The 16,836-nt window shown below is 38.5% G+C and overlaps 1 protein-coding gene across 2 annotated transcripts in view; it reads left to right on the top strand.

Moving 5' to 3' along the window:
• Positions 1–1,955: 1,955 nt before the first annotated feature.
• The window catches only part of bltp3a (bridge-like lipid transfer protein family member 3A), a 52,691-nt gene continuing 37,810 nt past the window's right edge, over positions 1,956–16,836 (top strand). For both annotated transcript variants that reach the window (XM_067446847.1, XM_067446846.1), the window contains exon 1: positions 1,956–2,130. In XM_067446847.1, coding sequence (XP_067302948.1) covers positions 2,087–2,130 — 44 coding nt within the window. In that variant the 5' untranslated portion in view covers positions 1,956–2,086. The remainder of the gene's footprint in view (positions 2,131–16,836) is intronic.

Genomic DNA, 16,836 nt, shown 5'->3' with positions numbered 1-16,836 from the left:
GTCTGCAGTGGTCACTATCTATCAAAAGTTGTCTAAGGAAGGAACAGTGGTGAACTGACGACAGGGTAATGGGCGGCCAAGGCTCATTGATGCACATGTGGAGTGAAGGCTGATGTGCGTGGTCCGATCAACCAGACGAGAAAGGTGTCAGAATACATCACAGTTTTTTGCGTATGGGGCTGCATTGCCACAGACCAGTCAGGGTGTCCATGCTGACCATCAGAACTGGACCATGGAGCAATGGAAGAAGGTGGCCTTGTCTGATGAATCACATTTTCTTTTACATCACGTGGATTTAGGTAATGTTCTGGTGGGAAAACTTTGTCCTTCCACCAAGGTGGATGTTACTCTGACATGGTTCACCTACCTAAGCATTGTTGCAGATCATGTTCACCCTTTCATGGAAACGGTATTCCCTGATGGCTGTGGCTCTTTCAGCAGATAATGCTCCTGACACAAAGCAAAAATGGTTCAGGAATGGTTTGAGGAGCACAACAATGAGTTTGAGGTGTTGACTTGGCCTCCAAATTCCACAGATCTCAATCCAATCGAGCATCTGTGGGATGTGCTGAACAAACAAGTCTGATCTATGGAGGCCCCACCTCGCAACTTACAGGACTTAAATGATCTGCTACTAACATCTTGGTGCCAGATACCACAGCACACCTTCAGGGGTCTAGTGGAGGCCATGTCGATGGGTCAGGGCTGTTTTGGCACCAGGATGTACTATGGGAAGCTGTGATGATTTGGGCAATGCCTTTCTTTTTGCAAGTGATATGTTCTTCTATATCTATTGTAATATGGAAGATACTATTGTACATGCTATTTGTTGATAATAAAGCATTCTGACAAAAACAAAGAATTAGTGAACACAAGATTTGTATTAGAAGAAAAGATGTTAGTTATCCTGTTGTTTCCTCCTTATGCTTTTGTGGAATTGAACATGTGAAAGTGACACTGAGAGGAGGTGGATGATCACCTATGGGCCTGAATGTATTAGCCTATTCAATGTGATAGAGTGATAAAATGATCTCTTGATGCTTTCAACTTTTTTGTCTCTATAGCCTTTATAATATGTAAATGTTCGATGAAACATGTTCGATGTTATTGATTGTGATTGGTAATTGAGGGATCTTCGCAGTGATTGGTCGAGTTGATTTTAAATGCGATTGAATAGATTGTTTGTAAATGCCTGATGAAGATCATGGGACGAAACGTTGCAAAGAAAGCTTTAAATTAAATAAAGCTATATATGGAATATATATACTTTCGCATATAGAATATGTTTTCATTTAGTAGTATCATAATTTCACACATCAGGTTTTTATGGCTCATATGCAATTCATTGATTATTGAGAGACCCTCCTAAAATCCTGTTGGGTCATATTTGACCTTTACTTTTTAATAAAAAATAAAGTTTTAATGCATAATCAAGAACTCAAGCTGCTTCACCCCATGCATGTTCATCTTGAAGTATTACTAACAATATAAACGTCATTCTTACATTTACATTATAAAAATCATGAAAGCTTTTACATAAATTTTGCTTTATAAAATAAACGCATGAACATGATTGTGTACAGCAGGTTAGTAAGCAAAGTTTTGATCATGTTTATCATTTATAGGCCCTAGAAATTTTCACATCAAATATGAAAAGGAAGGTTTACAGTAAGTGAAAATATAACTAAAACAAGCATTCTGTTTTTAATTAATTTACACCCGGGGAAACGTATCTAGGGGGATACAAACATTTAAATTAAAAATATAAAAGTATTTTTTTTTAAATAAATAGCAATTTTTTAGGCCTATGCGTCCAAATAAGATGAAAAATAGCAATACATTCATTTCCCCTCAGAAGTTTACCGAGTCCCTCTAGTGGTCGAGTCTCAGCTAAGCGAGGACTTTTATTTTGACACACAGTCGCTGCGGCGATTCTCATTGGCTGTCTGCGCCGGAGCCGCAGCAGTGGAAGTCGTGAGCGGGGTGTGAGTGTGTTTGTATGTATGTGTGCTTGTGTGTGTGAGAGAAAGTGTGTGTCAGCAGAAGATTTCTGAAGATGCTGGAGAGGTAGACATAGTCTGACGGGATGGCCGGAATCATTAAAAAGCAGATCCTGAAGCATCTGTCCAGGTAATATGCAGTTTGAGTGTCATGTTTTGATTCATCAGTGCCAGTGTTTTGACGGGACTCACAGCTAACAAACACAGACACACATACGCTCAGTGTGTAGCAGTACCTGTAACTGTTAGTCTATTTTTAACATCACATGATGAATATGCATCTGGGGGGTCAATTAAGTTAGCTGACAGGCTAATGGACTGCAGCATCAGTGCTGGTGTTGTGATGAAACAACACAACTGACCTACACATACAGACATACACTGGGCCTGAGACAGAGAGAGTAGTGGCATATTAAACATGTCAGGCTTGGGAAAACTGTGATATGCCAATAGTTCAAGCAGAAATAGTCAACAGAGATTTGTACGGTTCATGCCTTTGGTTATTGTTAATGTGCTCCTTGACTGTTAAATGGATGTTTGTAGATGTGGGTCCTGTAAGGCTGATCAGTGAAATCACCACCGTGACCTTGATTAAGGCACTTAACCTCAGGTGACTACAGAGTGACCGTCAGTTTGTAAAGATGTCGGTCGTCCTGAAAGATTATTCATATCAAACGTATCCTACCAAACCAATTCCAGACATTTCCTTTTGATTTTAGGGGTAGCTGGTGGTATATTTGTGTGAAGTTTCTACTAAAGGACATTGATAATACTTATTAAAGGGATACTTCACCCGAAAATGAAAATGACCCCATGATTTACTCGCCCTCAAGCCGGCCTAGATGTATATGGCATTCTGCTTTTGGACGAATACAGTCAGAGTTATATTAAAAAATGTCCTGGCTCCTTGAGCTTTATAATGACAGTGAATGGCAGCCCAAAAAAGTGCATCCATCTATTATAAAAGTGCTCCACATGGCTTCAAGGGTTAATAAAGGCCTTCTGAAGGGAATCAAAGGAGTTTGCATAAGAAAAATATCTGTATTTAAAACTTTATGAAGTAAAACATCTGTGAACAAATCCCTCACACTTAAAGCTACACTGTGTAACTTTTTTAGTTTATTCTTAGCTAAAAACACTTAGTTCTTTCAAAAATATATGTGCTCATTAATGTATATTTACTTCTTTCAAGTAATAAAGTATTCTCGTAAGTTTATAATATGCCATTTAAAAATACATACGGGTGAGGGGTTCGAATGCCGGTCGCCATGTTGCCCCGCCATCTTGAAAGTACATTAGCCAAAGAGGGACATTCCTGTAAATTGGCACCGTGTCAATGTGAAGAGGGAGATTGCCATATTAATCTTGGACTAAATCGGCCACCGTAGGAGTTAAAACGAAATCAGAATTGAGAGGAACGGAAACTATTATTCACTGGATGGTCATATACCTTTACACCGCTAGATGGGGGAAAATATCACACAGTGTAGCTTTAATTTTTCATAACTCGACTGTTTGTACTTAATAAACCAATAAAAACATTTGGCACTAGGTCACAGCGTTTGGGTTTGCGCGCTCACAAGGTTTGCAAAAATTAAACAGGCTAAAACACTCGAGGTTAGAGCCAGGGCAGACGACAGTATGAAGCGTCATTCCGCATAAGATGGGCTTACATTTGGAAATATAATACATCTGCATTTCAGTGGTAACACATAAGGTGATGATCATCATCTTTCTTTATTATTGTTAGCACTACCTCCAACTAAAGCAGCGTCTCTTCGGAGCTGTCATTTTCTTTATTGAGCCGCGGCAATGTTTCAAATGAGCTTCTAACGCTAGACAAATGCCTTTATTTTCAACGCGATCACCTTGTAGCCAAACCATTTCGAAACTAAGGAGCCATTTGTTTGTCGATTACGAACAAGCTCCTCAGCGCCGCGTTTACGGGACCCGTGTTTTGCGCTGTAGGGGATTTAAAAAAAGTGACGTGAATGGAAGGGAGGTGGCGGCGCCGGGACAGTGTGTGTGTGAGTGTGAGTGTGAGAGTGGCAGAGAGATCATAGAGAGATTCAACAGAGTTGCGAAATTGCAGGCGCGGCTGTTATTTCAAATAGCGCAGATATTTTAAACTAATCGGTTAACCGGTTTCAACCGGCTAATGAGGCTCGGTGGTCGGTCAAGAAAATGTTTAGTTTTCGCCATCCCTTTTCGGAAGGCGGTCCACCGGAAGCTAGATATTTTATTTGATTTACTAAGGTTTGCGCTTACCAATTTACTGGTGTTTGCACCATTATTTACTAGCCAAAAAGAGCGCGTCTTAAACCAGACGCTAATTTGCACTGCTGTTGGTAGATTGCGTTGGTCATTATGGAAATGATCCGGCTGCGTTCGTGTCTCCATATCACATACTGAACTTTCACATCGGTGCTTTAATGGGATTGTTAGTGACTTTAAATCAGCTATAATGACGATATCCCGGGATAGATATGACTCCCATTTCATGTCCACGGGAGAGGAACACCATTTCTCGTTCTTCAGAAGCCTCAAAGTCCTGCACTCCAGTGTTTTGGCTTTTATTTCCCAGCAGGCTCTCTGTGGGTGTCAAAGCACATGCTAGTTCCTGCTGTTCTTAGTCACGGCCGAAGCTGTGCCAGCTCTCGCTCATTCAGCTCAGCCTCTTTTTGGGTTCACTGTGTCAGCTCACAGCTAGGCATCATGTCGTTATGCTTGTTTGACATGCTCACACTCCCGGACCTCCTTCTTAGTAGTGTTTACTAAGGCAAGCTTTACTATTACTAACACTACTATTACTTACTAGTGCTCATACTGTGGGGTAGGGATTTTAGCAGACCTCTATCTGAGAAATATAGATAAAATCACTTTCAGAAGGATATTTTCCAGCTGATGAATGATAAAAACATTGTCAGCCAATCAGAATCTGTCCTGCTTTAAAAGCTTGAGCATTCAAAGTGGCAGACAACAAAACTGCAGAATTTGCGTATAATAGACAGAACAATATTTTTAATATAGTTATCGTTATTGTTCTTGATGTGAAGTAGCCTTTACTGATCAGACTTTTTTTCCCTGATTTATTTTCCTTAAAGAAAATAAAAGTCATAAAAATCTAATAGATGAACATTAAATGGGCTGTATCTAGCACTTTTATTGGGTTGTGAGTCACTTTGACCCATTAGATTTTTTTAAATAGTTGGAAATACTGGTTAACCTATGATGTGTTTCTTGAAGTTTTGTGAATTATTCTCATTTAGGGTCATGAACAGGGCCACTAGCAGGACAAAAATGGTGGTGATGATTTCCACTAAGGGGGACCCTATTATGTATTATTATATATTAGGATTATGATGCTTCTGGGTCAATTATTCCATGGTTAGAGGCATCTCATGCATGTTCTGTTCACTGGGAATCGAACCCATGATCTTGGTGTTACTAGCTCTTAGCTCTAAAAACACAGGAAAAACAGGAAAAACACAGGAGCTGTTTTCCATGCTGCTTTTGTTAAAAAAATAAAAATAATAATAATTGTATAATATGTGAGAAGTATTAAATCATTATTTTCCGGATTTTGTTTTCATTTTTCATAGTGTTTTTTTTGTTTTGTTAATTATATTTTAATTCAATTACCATAATGATCATCCTTGCACCTAGATTTTTTATCTTAAAGGAACATGCTGACTTATCGGGACTTGGCTTATTTACCGTATCCAAGTCCGTACATACCATTCTCATCTCTGCATGGCATAACTCTGTCTGACGCTCCCACCACACCTGCAGCGCCGCAATGATATTACACAGCGCCTGTAAATAGTCCCCAGCACGCGTTCTGTGCAAGAAGGTTGTCACGTTGGTTATGTTGAAGGAAGTTGGCTTATTTTCAGGGGCTGCATAATATCACTGCACACATGGTACGGCAACAAAGTTCCCTGATTATTATACAGGAATGAGAATATAGTTCTCTAATTCCTAGACATAGCGGTCTAGAAAAACACAACTTTTCATTTTCCGTCGGTCTTAGTACATACATTTTATGGCTGGGTATCGATTCAGATGTTGATTCTCGATTTAACTCAATGAATATAGATTTCATACGAATACTATAGCTATTTAAATAAAAGAGCATACGTTTACAAGTGGGTAATTAAAATTAAACAGCCACAAACCTGTATGTTAAACTCTTTTTATTTTTGCTTCGCTTGGGTACGTTAAAACAGAACCCATCTTTATATTTCAAATGCATACCATTATGTTAAATACAATACAATTTCTATACAACATTTCTATTTATTCTAAAACATAGGGATATTGGATGATTTTCAGTACACGACAAGCTTTTCTTGTGATTTTGCCGCCTGTCGTGAGTGCAGTTACTTTTCATACACGAGAAGCACTTTCATTCCTGGACACAAGTAGTTGCCGTGGTAACAAACAACAATACCGTAACGTGGTGACTAATGTGGATTAACTTTCATTTAAAGAAATTAGTTTATAAAACAAGCTATTAGGTAGAATTATTGGTCCTGTGCTGTCTGTTGACTCGAATATCGATTTGAATATGTCTATAATGGCAAACGTATGTGCTTCAGTGAACGCTCAAGTTTGATCCTAATGCAAGCCAAGTATTCATGATCTATTTGTAGCGGTTGTGTGCTCGGCTATGGGGATGTTGCAACGTCTGGGCGATGTCTCATCAAATTGTTCGGCAGATTTGTATTATTACTTCAGCATTTCATCTCAGCATTACAAAAGGCGACAACGCAGTCATTTGATAACTGAATGAATGAATGAATGAATAAATGAATGACGTGTGCCTCTCGCTCATTTGTAACATCGCACAAGGCAAATGGGTGACATCTAGCGGAGAAGACTAGTAATTAGATTTACGTCACTCTTATATTTAATGTTTGTGGAAAGAAATATGAAAAAATCGATTTTGTGGCCCTTTTAAATCCACCACAAATAAATAAATAAAAAAGATTAATCGAAAAATCTTTTTTTTTTTTGCCCAGCCCTAGTAGCTATACAGCAACTATACAAATCACAACATGTAAATAGGAAAATGTTGGTGTTATTTTGTCACTTATTGAGCTGTAGGCTAGATGGAGCCATTTACCTCCAGTCTTTGTGCTAAGCTAGGCTAACGGTCGGTTGGAGCGTCAGGCAGAGTTATGGCCGGGAGATGAGAATGGTATTTCTGGATTTATCTAACTCTTGGGATACGGCAAATAAGCTAAAGTCCCCAAAAGTCAGAGTGTTCCTTTATTGGGATGGACACCAGGATATCATGTAGGCTAACTGCCCAGAACACCTTTAGTATCGTGTTGCACAGGCATGCACCACAATTCCCCAGAACATTTAGAAATCACTTCTTTTCTTTTCTGTCCTGGCTCTTGATTTGCAGTTTAAATAGTGTGTGAGTGGGACTGTACAGCTATGTCTTCGTAAGTAGATTGAATCTGCTTCTTCATCTGCATCCTTCTTCATCCTGCTGTGGTTGTTGATGATGTTGATGATGTCTTGATTTTCCCGAAAAACATAACTAAATATTGATGATTCACTTCGCGTTTAGGGTTATATTCAAAATATTGTCCAATCAAATCTCTCTAGATTGAGACTGTCTCTCCCTCATACCACCTGCAACCAACTAGCGAATTGTTTTGAGATTGTGTAATAAAGTAAAGGCTATTATTGGCTATTTGAAAAAAGACGCCCAGTCTCGCCCATTTAGAAATTTCAACAAAGGAAGGACAATCGCCTTGTCAAACCATTTCCAGGGGTTTTTAACCATTACACCCCAAGGCTCTAATGCCACAGTCACACAGATACGGTCCTTTTACAGAAAGGGCTTTTTGTCATCAAGTTTCCATGATTATTTCCCCTCTGAGATGGAAGGATTTAGTGAAAGGAATATTTATAATGTAGGCTTGCGTGATGTGTAGCTGACTGTGGTCTCTTCACAGAACGCTGAACACACATTATTCGTCTGACAGTCATCTGCCTGATATGCTAGTTTTCACACTGTTTGTTAAGGTCTGTAGGAGAGGGATTGGGGAAACTACAGCAGCTTAAGAAAGAATGTATAATGAGGGTGCGAGAAGATATTAACAGATAGATGCGCTCCAGCCCTCGTATCCATTTAAGTGGGCTTTTATTGGGTGTATTATATTTCTGGGCTGTGCCTAAGTCTGAAATCGCATACTCTGTGTAGGTACTTATTTTGAATAAGTAATTACTTTGCGATCATAAAAAAAGTATGTTCTGTATAGTTTGAATATGGATCGTGTTATTTTAATCCAGACGTACATTTGCCATATTGTCATTATTAACTGACCTACTAGCGTCACTTCACTGCCATTCACAAATCCTCTCCCATGGCCTCATGGGATAGTAAAGTGCCCAAGTAGGTCATCCAGGAACTTTTTTTGCGTATTATCCTGGGCTGCATCTGAAATTGCATACTTCCCTACTGTTCAGTAAGCGAAAAACAGTATGGGCCATATCATATACCAGGCGCGACACAAGTGTTTTTTGCTAGCTTCAGCCTGACGCAGTTCTCATTTTTTTACATCCAGCGCCACATTGTTTAAATGGCAAATTCACTTGCGTCCATCTGTTCATCCTGTTCTGGAAACCAGGAGTGTTCAGCGCATTTTCGGCGTGTTGCTATTTTGAGGAACTGAAAGCGACTGGGCCATTGACCAACCAAAACCTGGTCTAAAGTCAATAGCGCAGTTTTTTTAGTGTTATTCATTAGTGTTATATCGAGTACCGTATTTCCTCAAATAAAAGACTGTAGTCAATTAAACGCCGGGCCTCTGATAGTGGCCGGGGGCGTGGTCAGCACGGACAAATAAAGGGCGGTCTCAAATAGACATGTGCCGATTTTATGTGTCGATAATGCGATTTATCACGATAATGAATATGCACGATATTGTTATCGTGGGCACTTTAAAATATGGTAAATAATAATTTATTAACAATTTATAATTTTTTTATAATGCACTCAAGAATACTTTGCCCATCAACCGTATAAATGCTCAACACCGCTGTATTCTCTGTCAAAGGGAAGCGCTCAGAGATAAACAAGCCCAACGTGCGTTTGCACATGACTGAACGAGTGAAGGAGACGCGCTGCTGAAGTGCCGCTCAGTGACAGCAGAGGGCGCTGATGAACTGCAGAATGCAGCGTTTACCCCGGAAACCCACAAACAAACAAAAAACCGTGTGTAGTTTTTAAAACAGCCATTCGTTTTTTGTAATCTCAATGCTGTTCATCACAGCACCAAATACTTAACACTTAAAGACTTAATAGCCTATTTATTTTCAAACTTAAACATTTTTATGTTTTAATCTGGACTACAACATGCCCTAATGATTAGAACTGTTCTTATTATTTGTTATTGTTCAGTAAAACTTTGAGACATACGATTTCATTATTACCAAATTGACAATGAAAAATACCTATAAAGAATTAATCATTCTAAGTAATGTTAATTTCTTAGTTACTGTTTAATAACATCAAAAAAAAATCAAAATAACTTTTTAATGGACCTAAGATAAAACTAACAATGATCAGTATTTCTTAACTAACATTACCAAAAACATTATACTTTCTGTACCAAATGTATCTGTTGCTCAATCTTAGTTAATGCATTAAATAATGAGACATTATTTGTAAGCCTACCTGTTGTTCTTTATAGCCTATTTCTTTTGCACTTTAATCTGTTTGAAAATTGTACTTTTACAGCTCTGAAAAAAATCAAGAGACCACTTAACATTGATTTCTCATTGTTTCTCAATGTTAAGTGGTCTCTTAATTTTTTTTCCAGAGCTGTATATATTTTTGGTGCATTATTGTATTAAACGTTCTGTTATTTTAGTTATTATAAAAATAGTTTTTAAAGCTGTTATGCTATGGCAACATTTTTTTTGCAACTTATTTCAATATCGTGATAATATCGTATATCGTGATAAAACTTCAGCAATTAATCGCAACATGAAAAATTGATATCGGCACATGCCTAGTCTCAAATAAAGGCCTGGGGAAAATGTGTGGATAATCTCCTAAATTCCTTTCATTTAATGTGCATTCAAGTTCATCGTCACGTACAGCAGGGCTGTCGGCTGTGCCGTGACGGCTGACAGACCGACATGCAACCATCCACACGCGCCCGTTCTTACGTGTGACACACTAATCCTATAGTAGTCTCTTCTATAGTTAAACTAAAAACTTTGTAGCGATGGCTCTGAAATTAAATTGAGAATATAACTGATGCATTTATGCCATTTTAAATAGGCTACTACTGTAGTTTATTAGAGATTTGACATCTGTGAAAATACTGTGTCAGGCAGACTACATAAATATCTCGTCTGTTTTATACGTCTTACTCTGCATTTAACAAATATTTTATTTTGTACAAGAAAACAGAATAGGCTTCAAAATAAACTATTTTGATGAAATATTGTAAAGTGGTCATATGAACTAGGCTACACAAAAGTCAGTTTAAAAAACAATATGCAAAATCAAAATATCTGAGAGAAAATTTTGTGCAACCGATTGGAAGCGCAGATGAGTAATTAGATGGGTCAGAAATATAACGAAATTATAGTTTTTAAGTTAAAAAAATTATGTAAAGTGACATAAAGTGCTTAAAGGGTTAGTTCACCCAAAAATGAAATTTCTTTCATTAACTCCTCACCCTAATGTCGTTTCACACCCGTAAGACCTCCGTTCATCTTCAGACACAGTTTAAGATATTTTAGATCTAGTCCGAGGGATTTTTGTCCTTTGAATGTAAGTGTCTGCCTACTTGCTGTCCACGTCCAGAAGGGAATAAAAACATCATCAAAGTAGTCCATATGTGACATCAGTGGGTTAATTACAATACATTTTGGTCTAAAAATAACAAAAACTACGACTTTATTCAGCATTGTCTTCTCTTCCGCGTTTGTTTTCAAACCTCAAATAAAGATTTAAATGGCCATGAATCAGCGGATTGAATCATCATTTGGATTGCGTGTCAAACTTGCAAATTGCTAAAATCACGCGACATTGGCAATCCGAATCATGAATCAATCTGCTGATTCATAACCGTTTGAATCTTTATTTGAGGGGGGATGTTTCATGGACTTTTTACTGCGCCGAGTCGAAGTGCTCTCAGATGTGCTATTCCGCTACACATTATAGTTCTCCTTTTTAATCCACTTAGAAAAGCGCCACGCTTTATTTTGTGTCACCATACTAGATCGTTCAACTATTCGTGTAACTGTATTTAAATAGGGGAACCGTGGAGGTGTTTGGTACTTCTAACTTGATCTATGTTTGGTACCATAGTGAATGAACTGGGCTTAGTGGGCTAAGCTAAACGCTATCAGATCATCACCGCACGTCAGAGAGATTAAGAGCACACACTCAGACGAGAGAGGGATGAGTCAACTCGTCTTAGTTGCGGGAATAACATAGTTTAATATGAAATAGCGGTGAAGTATCCATTTAAATAATTTCAAATATCAATATTCAAATGTTATGTGTTTAAAACATCAAAATGTTATTTATGCATTACTGCAGGTTATTTGTCACCTCTAAGCTCATTAGACAGTCTGTGCAAATGCCACTTCAAATGCAGCTTCTGCTTCCTCTCCATTGTGAAGATGAATTTTATTGATACTCATTTAATTTTATTGGTAACAGCCCTATTGTGTCTTGTTTGTACAATTGAATTGGATTAAATTCATGATATTAACACAAAAGATGATGCATCCATATAATTAGGTTAAAAAAAAAGCATAATATAAATATGTATGTGCGAATATATATATATGCTCATAAAAGAAAAAAATACATTTAAACTTTCTGTAAAAGATATGTCACCACACAGAATATGAAGAATATCAAAAACTTTAGGAGTCAGCTGATCACCAGCACCAAGGTAGTATTACAATAACACACTCAGTCTTATTATCTATTATCTGTCTAATTATCGTTATCGAGAAAATCCCAGAAAATATCGAGATATCATTTTTTGTCAATATCGCACACCAGGGATGGAAATTAACTTTTTTGTCCACCGGCCACTGTGGCTGGTGGATTTCAAAATCTACCAGCCACTCCATGTTTTTACCAGCCACTTTCTTGTTTTTAACCGACAATGTGTAACTGCATGTGAAAAATGAATACTACAAGCTCTACAATACTTAAGCAGTTTATTTAATCTCAAGTCTCATTATGACATTTTCTCTTTCTCTCTTATACACACACAAACCATTAACTGATATACATTTCATTAAATGAGTAGGGCTCTGTGCGCTTTTTTTTTTTACCTGGATGTGGCATTTGGATGATTCGTGATATTTTATGGCTTCCAGTTTTAGGTTTTTAGTCCCAACAATGAAACTATTCGTTTTGGCATCTTCTGAAGCGTGTTGACGACACACCGAGCAGAACATTGTCAGTAGGGATGCACAGAAATAAAAATTCTTGGCTGAAACCAAAACACCAAAAGAAATTATGCCAACTATTAGTACCATTGCATTTATGGCTAATGCTGTGACTTTGTAACTTTACTAAAAATCAAGGCATTGCGATTGCATAAATTAATATTAAAGTTTCAAATATTTATCAATTACAAATTATGCAAATATTTATTTAGCACATTGCAACAATCCACAGTATAAAATACAATTCAAACTAGAGCTGCAACTAACGATTATTTTTTCTGTCGACTAATCTAACGATTATTTTTTCGATTAGTCGACTAATCTAACGATTAATTTTTTTACCCTTTGAAATTTTTCAAAATTCTGTGGCACCCCCTCACATAAGTTACGCTAGAGGTGTAACAGTACAGATAGCTCACAGTTCGCTTTGTATCACGGTTTTAGGTTCACGTTTCAGTACAGTTCGGTATTTGCTATGTTCAGGGGAAAAAGGACTACTGTCAAATGAAAATAAAGAAAATAAGAACAGATAACTTAAATAGAAGCAGCAGCACAAATAAATACTATTGAGCAAAGATGAGAATAAAATAAACAATGCTTTTCAGGTAGGTCCAACATTAGTTTTTAGAGAAATGGAATGAAGTAATCAAAAGTAAAATAACCACACATTTAACTGTTTAATATTTAAAAAAAAAATCATTATTAAACTTACAAAAGCTATTCAGTCAGGAGCAGTGAGTCATGTCTTTATCTTTTGTTTGACATTAAACAGACAGCAGTGAAGGCTACTGCCCCTTTAAGACCCACGGGTAGTCGTCGTATTTTCTGTATAAAGTTCACTTAAGGCGAGTAGGCTATGACATTTTGACATACTTTTTGTGAGTTTGTCCGTTTAAGCACAGGATTTGAAAGATAACTCAATATTTGCGCGCTTTGGGACGAGTGCACAAAGACAGATCTTCTAATTCGCGTCTTCTGGCTACACGGGGGTGATGACGGTGAAAATGACTGCTCATATTCGGACGTACAGCAGCACTCGCATGCGTTTTATAAAGTTTACAAAGAGAGACCGTTTTGCCCACGTTTTTCTTTTATTATCGCGGTTGTTGTAGTGTATACCTGAGGAGTCAGCACGTATCCATCGACAGAAACATACATACAGCATTATTTTTAAGTTACAACCCATATTAAAGATGCGTCATCAGATGTGAGATGAACCGCGGTGTAAGTGCGTCCCGGCATCTTGTGCTCGGGATCCCGGTTGGGAAACACTGGTCTGTATTGATTGACACCGCGCTGGTTTGTTTAGAATTATAATGAGCGCCGTGACCGCGCGCTGCCGCGTGATGAAGGCGTGTCGCAACTCTGTTATTCAACTGCTCTGGTTTTAAAAGCTATGTCACACTAAATGCGCCAAAATGCAATTAAACTTGTTTTACGTTCGATGCAACCCACGTGTGTGTGTGTGTGTGTGTGTGTGTGTGTGTGTGAGAGTGAGTGAGTGAGTAAGAGACGCGCAAAAGGGCGGAGAGAGAACTTAAGGAAACGCAGCTAAACGAATATGCGTGCGTCTTTTAAATAGGGTAAAAATGAATGAATGACGAATGTGGCGGCCGTTATTGATTATGTGGCAGTCCGCCACAAATTAGTCTATGTGTGGGAAACAATGTTTGGCCTCTGTTTAAAGTATTCCCATACTTTTGATATTCGCTGTCTAGGTTTTTGTGATAGAACCAGGAGCAGAAGCCAACAGGCTTGTTTGAGATGAGCAAAATCTGCGCAGAACCGATCACCGGTGATATTTATTTTCATATAAAAGCAACAGAACATAAATTACATCCAGTTTATCAGCAACAGAGCGCACGAGTGTGAATCCCGCGATATCCGCAACTGATCTCGCAGGTGTCTGATCCACTACGAGAGGAGAGAACTGTCCGGCTGGCCTGAACTTTATTCACTCCTCCCCTCACTGCAGCCGCCTAGTCTCGCCTTTTTTTCAGGCGAGGCAAGGCGCATCTCAAACAAGACTAACATTACGCGAGATGAACGTCTGACACGACGCGTCGACGCATTTCACGAACGTCGACGTATTTCCGTAGTCGACGTCATCGATGACGTCGACGCGTCGTTGCAGCACTAATTCAAACTAAAATGTTTAACTTGACCTCACTCGTGTGCATTTAATAATAGCTAATGTACAGGCCTAACGGCCTGCAGAAAGGTACAGAAATTCAATAAAGTAATCAAATGTAAATAACTGCATATTTTAACTGTTTAAATTAAAGATTAATCCTTATTAAACTTACAAAAGCTATTCAAGAGCAGTGAGTGATGTCCTTTTGTTTGAAATTACACAGACAGCAGTAAAGGCTACTGCCCCTTTAAGACCTAGTGCAGGGATATGCTCTTCTTTCTCGACTGTATAACGTTCCCTTGAGGCATATTCAGACTATGTCTGCTTGGATACTAATCAAGATGGACATGTTGACATACTTTTTGTGTGAGTTTGTCCATTTAAGCGCAAGACTTGAAAGAGAACTCAATATTTGCGCGCTGTGAGACGAGTGCGCGTTCTCGGATGATGCGCAGTGACGGATCTTCTTTCAGCGCGAGCGAGTTCTTATTCGCGTCTTCTGGTACTACATCCGGGTAATGACGGCGAAAACGACTGGTCCTATTCGGACATACCACATACGGCCGCACTCTCATGCATTGAAAAAAGTTTACAAAGAGGGGAAACAGTATGTTATTTTTATTTACCCGCCACGGTGGCCGGTAGGTGAAGCGAGTTTACCCGCCACAACTCAAAATCACCCGCATTTGGCTGGTGGCGGGTGCTAATTTCCATCCCTGTCGCACACCCCTAGAGCTGATCGTTGTAGCCAATCACAGACATATCTGATGAGCGCCTGAGCACAATGGCCTGTCAGAGGTGTTTACGATTCACAAAGCCTCATATTTTTTCATTTCAGTACTGATTTGGTTTTGCAGTCGGTACTTTTGACAACACTAGCCCACATGCACACGCGAACACACACAGGGACATCCAGCAGCACACAAACGTTTGTAAATATTGATAATAAAAGGATTCAAATGTAAAAGATTATTATTGTGTGCATAAAGATAGAAAATGCCTACATGTCATCATTACTGCAAATAATTCTGGTACATGCAATGACTAATGGATAGATTGCATGTACTAGAATTATTTGCAGCAATGACAAATAAAATTGGCTACTATACACACATGTATTTAAACTGACTCGTCAGGCTGAGGGTGTAAATAGCAAATCCGTCATGGTGGCTTTTAAAGGCAATGGGAGATGAGACACTGATTGGTTTATTGCATGTTATGCCCAAAACACACCCATGACTCCCGAAAAGAAGGTACAACCCTGTTTTTTTCCTGTTGTTAAACTAGCAAAAGTGGATTAGGACCTAAGTGTACCTGTGCCATGCACTTCAGACCATGCGCTCAGATCATTAAAATAGGGCCCTATATGTGACAAAAGTGCATACGATTGATGCTTTACTGTACTATGAGGCTACTGGAGAGGATTCATGAATGATGCTGGTGGACCACATGATAATGACAACATGGCAAATGCAGAGCAAAGAGGAATATTTTATTTTTGGGTTAACTGTCCCTTTAAGAAATATAAATACAGTAATACAGAAATATAAGCAAATGTTCATATACATGAAGACTGAATACAAAAAGGGTGTTGGGTATTTAGGGTTCAATTCTCACTATTGAATAACCTAGCTGCTTATTAGCATGCAAATTACTAGGATATTGGCTGTTTATTAAAGCACATATTAATGGCTTATTCAGCATGATTATATTTTACATCGCTTAAACCTATTCTAAACCTAGCCTAAACAAAACAAAAAAGCAGTATATTGAGGCAAAAGTCAATAAGTTAATAGTTAATGTGTTCCCCATACTAAAGTGTTAGCAGGTGTTTGTGTTTTTTGCTGTCACCGAGCCCTTCTTTGACGTGACTAACCCTCTCAGAAGAAGAGGAAGGCGAAGAATGAGATGAACGCAGTCCTGTCACACCTGGCTGCTGCGCTCTCAGGAGACCGCAGAGAGACGCCGAGTTTCCAGGCGTCAGGCTGTTGTTTGTCCCATAGTCCTTTCTGTTCTCACTGCTTTGTCAGCTGCGTCATTCTGACTAGAAAATTATTTCAACATCTTCTACTGCATTTATACGGTCTTCCTCTCATCTTATTTCATTTAATATCAGTGTTATCTTAGGGGGCGTTTGCACAACACTGTTCTCAACTAAAACCTGAAAATGTTTTATGCGTTTTGTCGCTCATTTGCATGTCGTTTTTGGGGCCTGAAAATGCTAACTTTTAAAAACTGGTTTCAAAGTGC

Source organism: Pseudorasbora parva, chromosome 6 (genome assembly GCF_024679245.1).
Source record: "Pseudorasbora parva isolate DD20220531a chromosome 6, ASM2467924v1, whole genome shotgun sequence".
Taxonomy (NCBI): Eukaryota; Metazoa; Chordata; class Actinopteri; order Cypriniformes; family Gobionidae; genus Pseudorasbora; species Pseudorasbora parva.
This window is presented reverse-complemented; position numbering and strand designations above follow the sequence as displayed.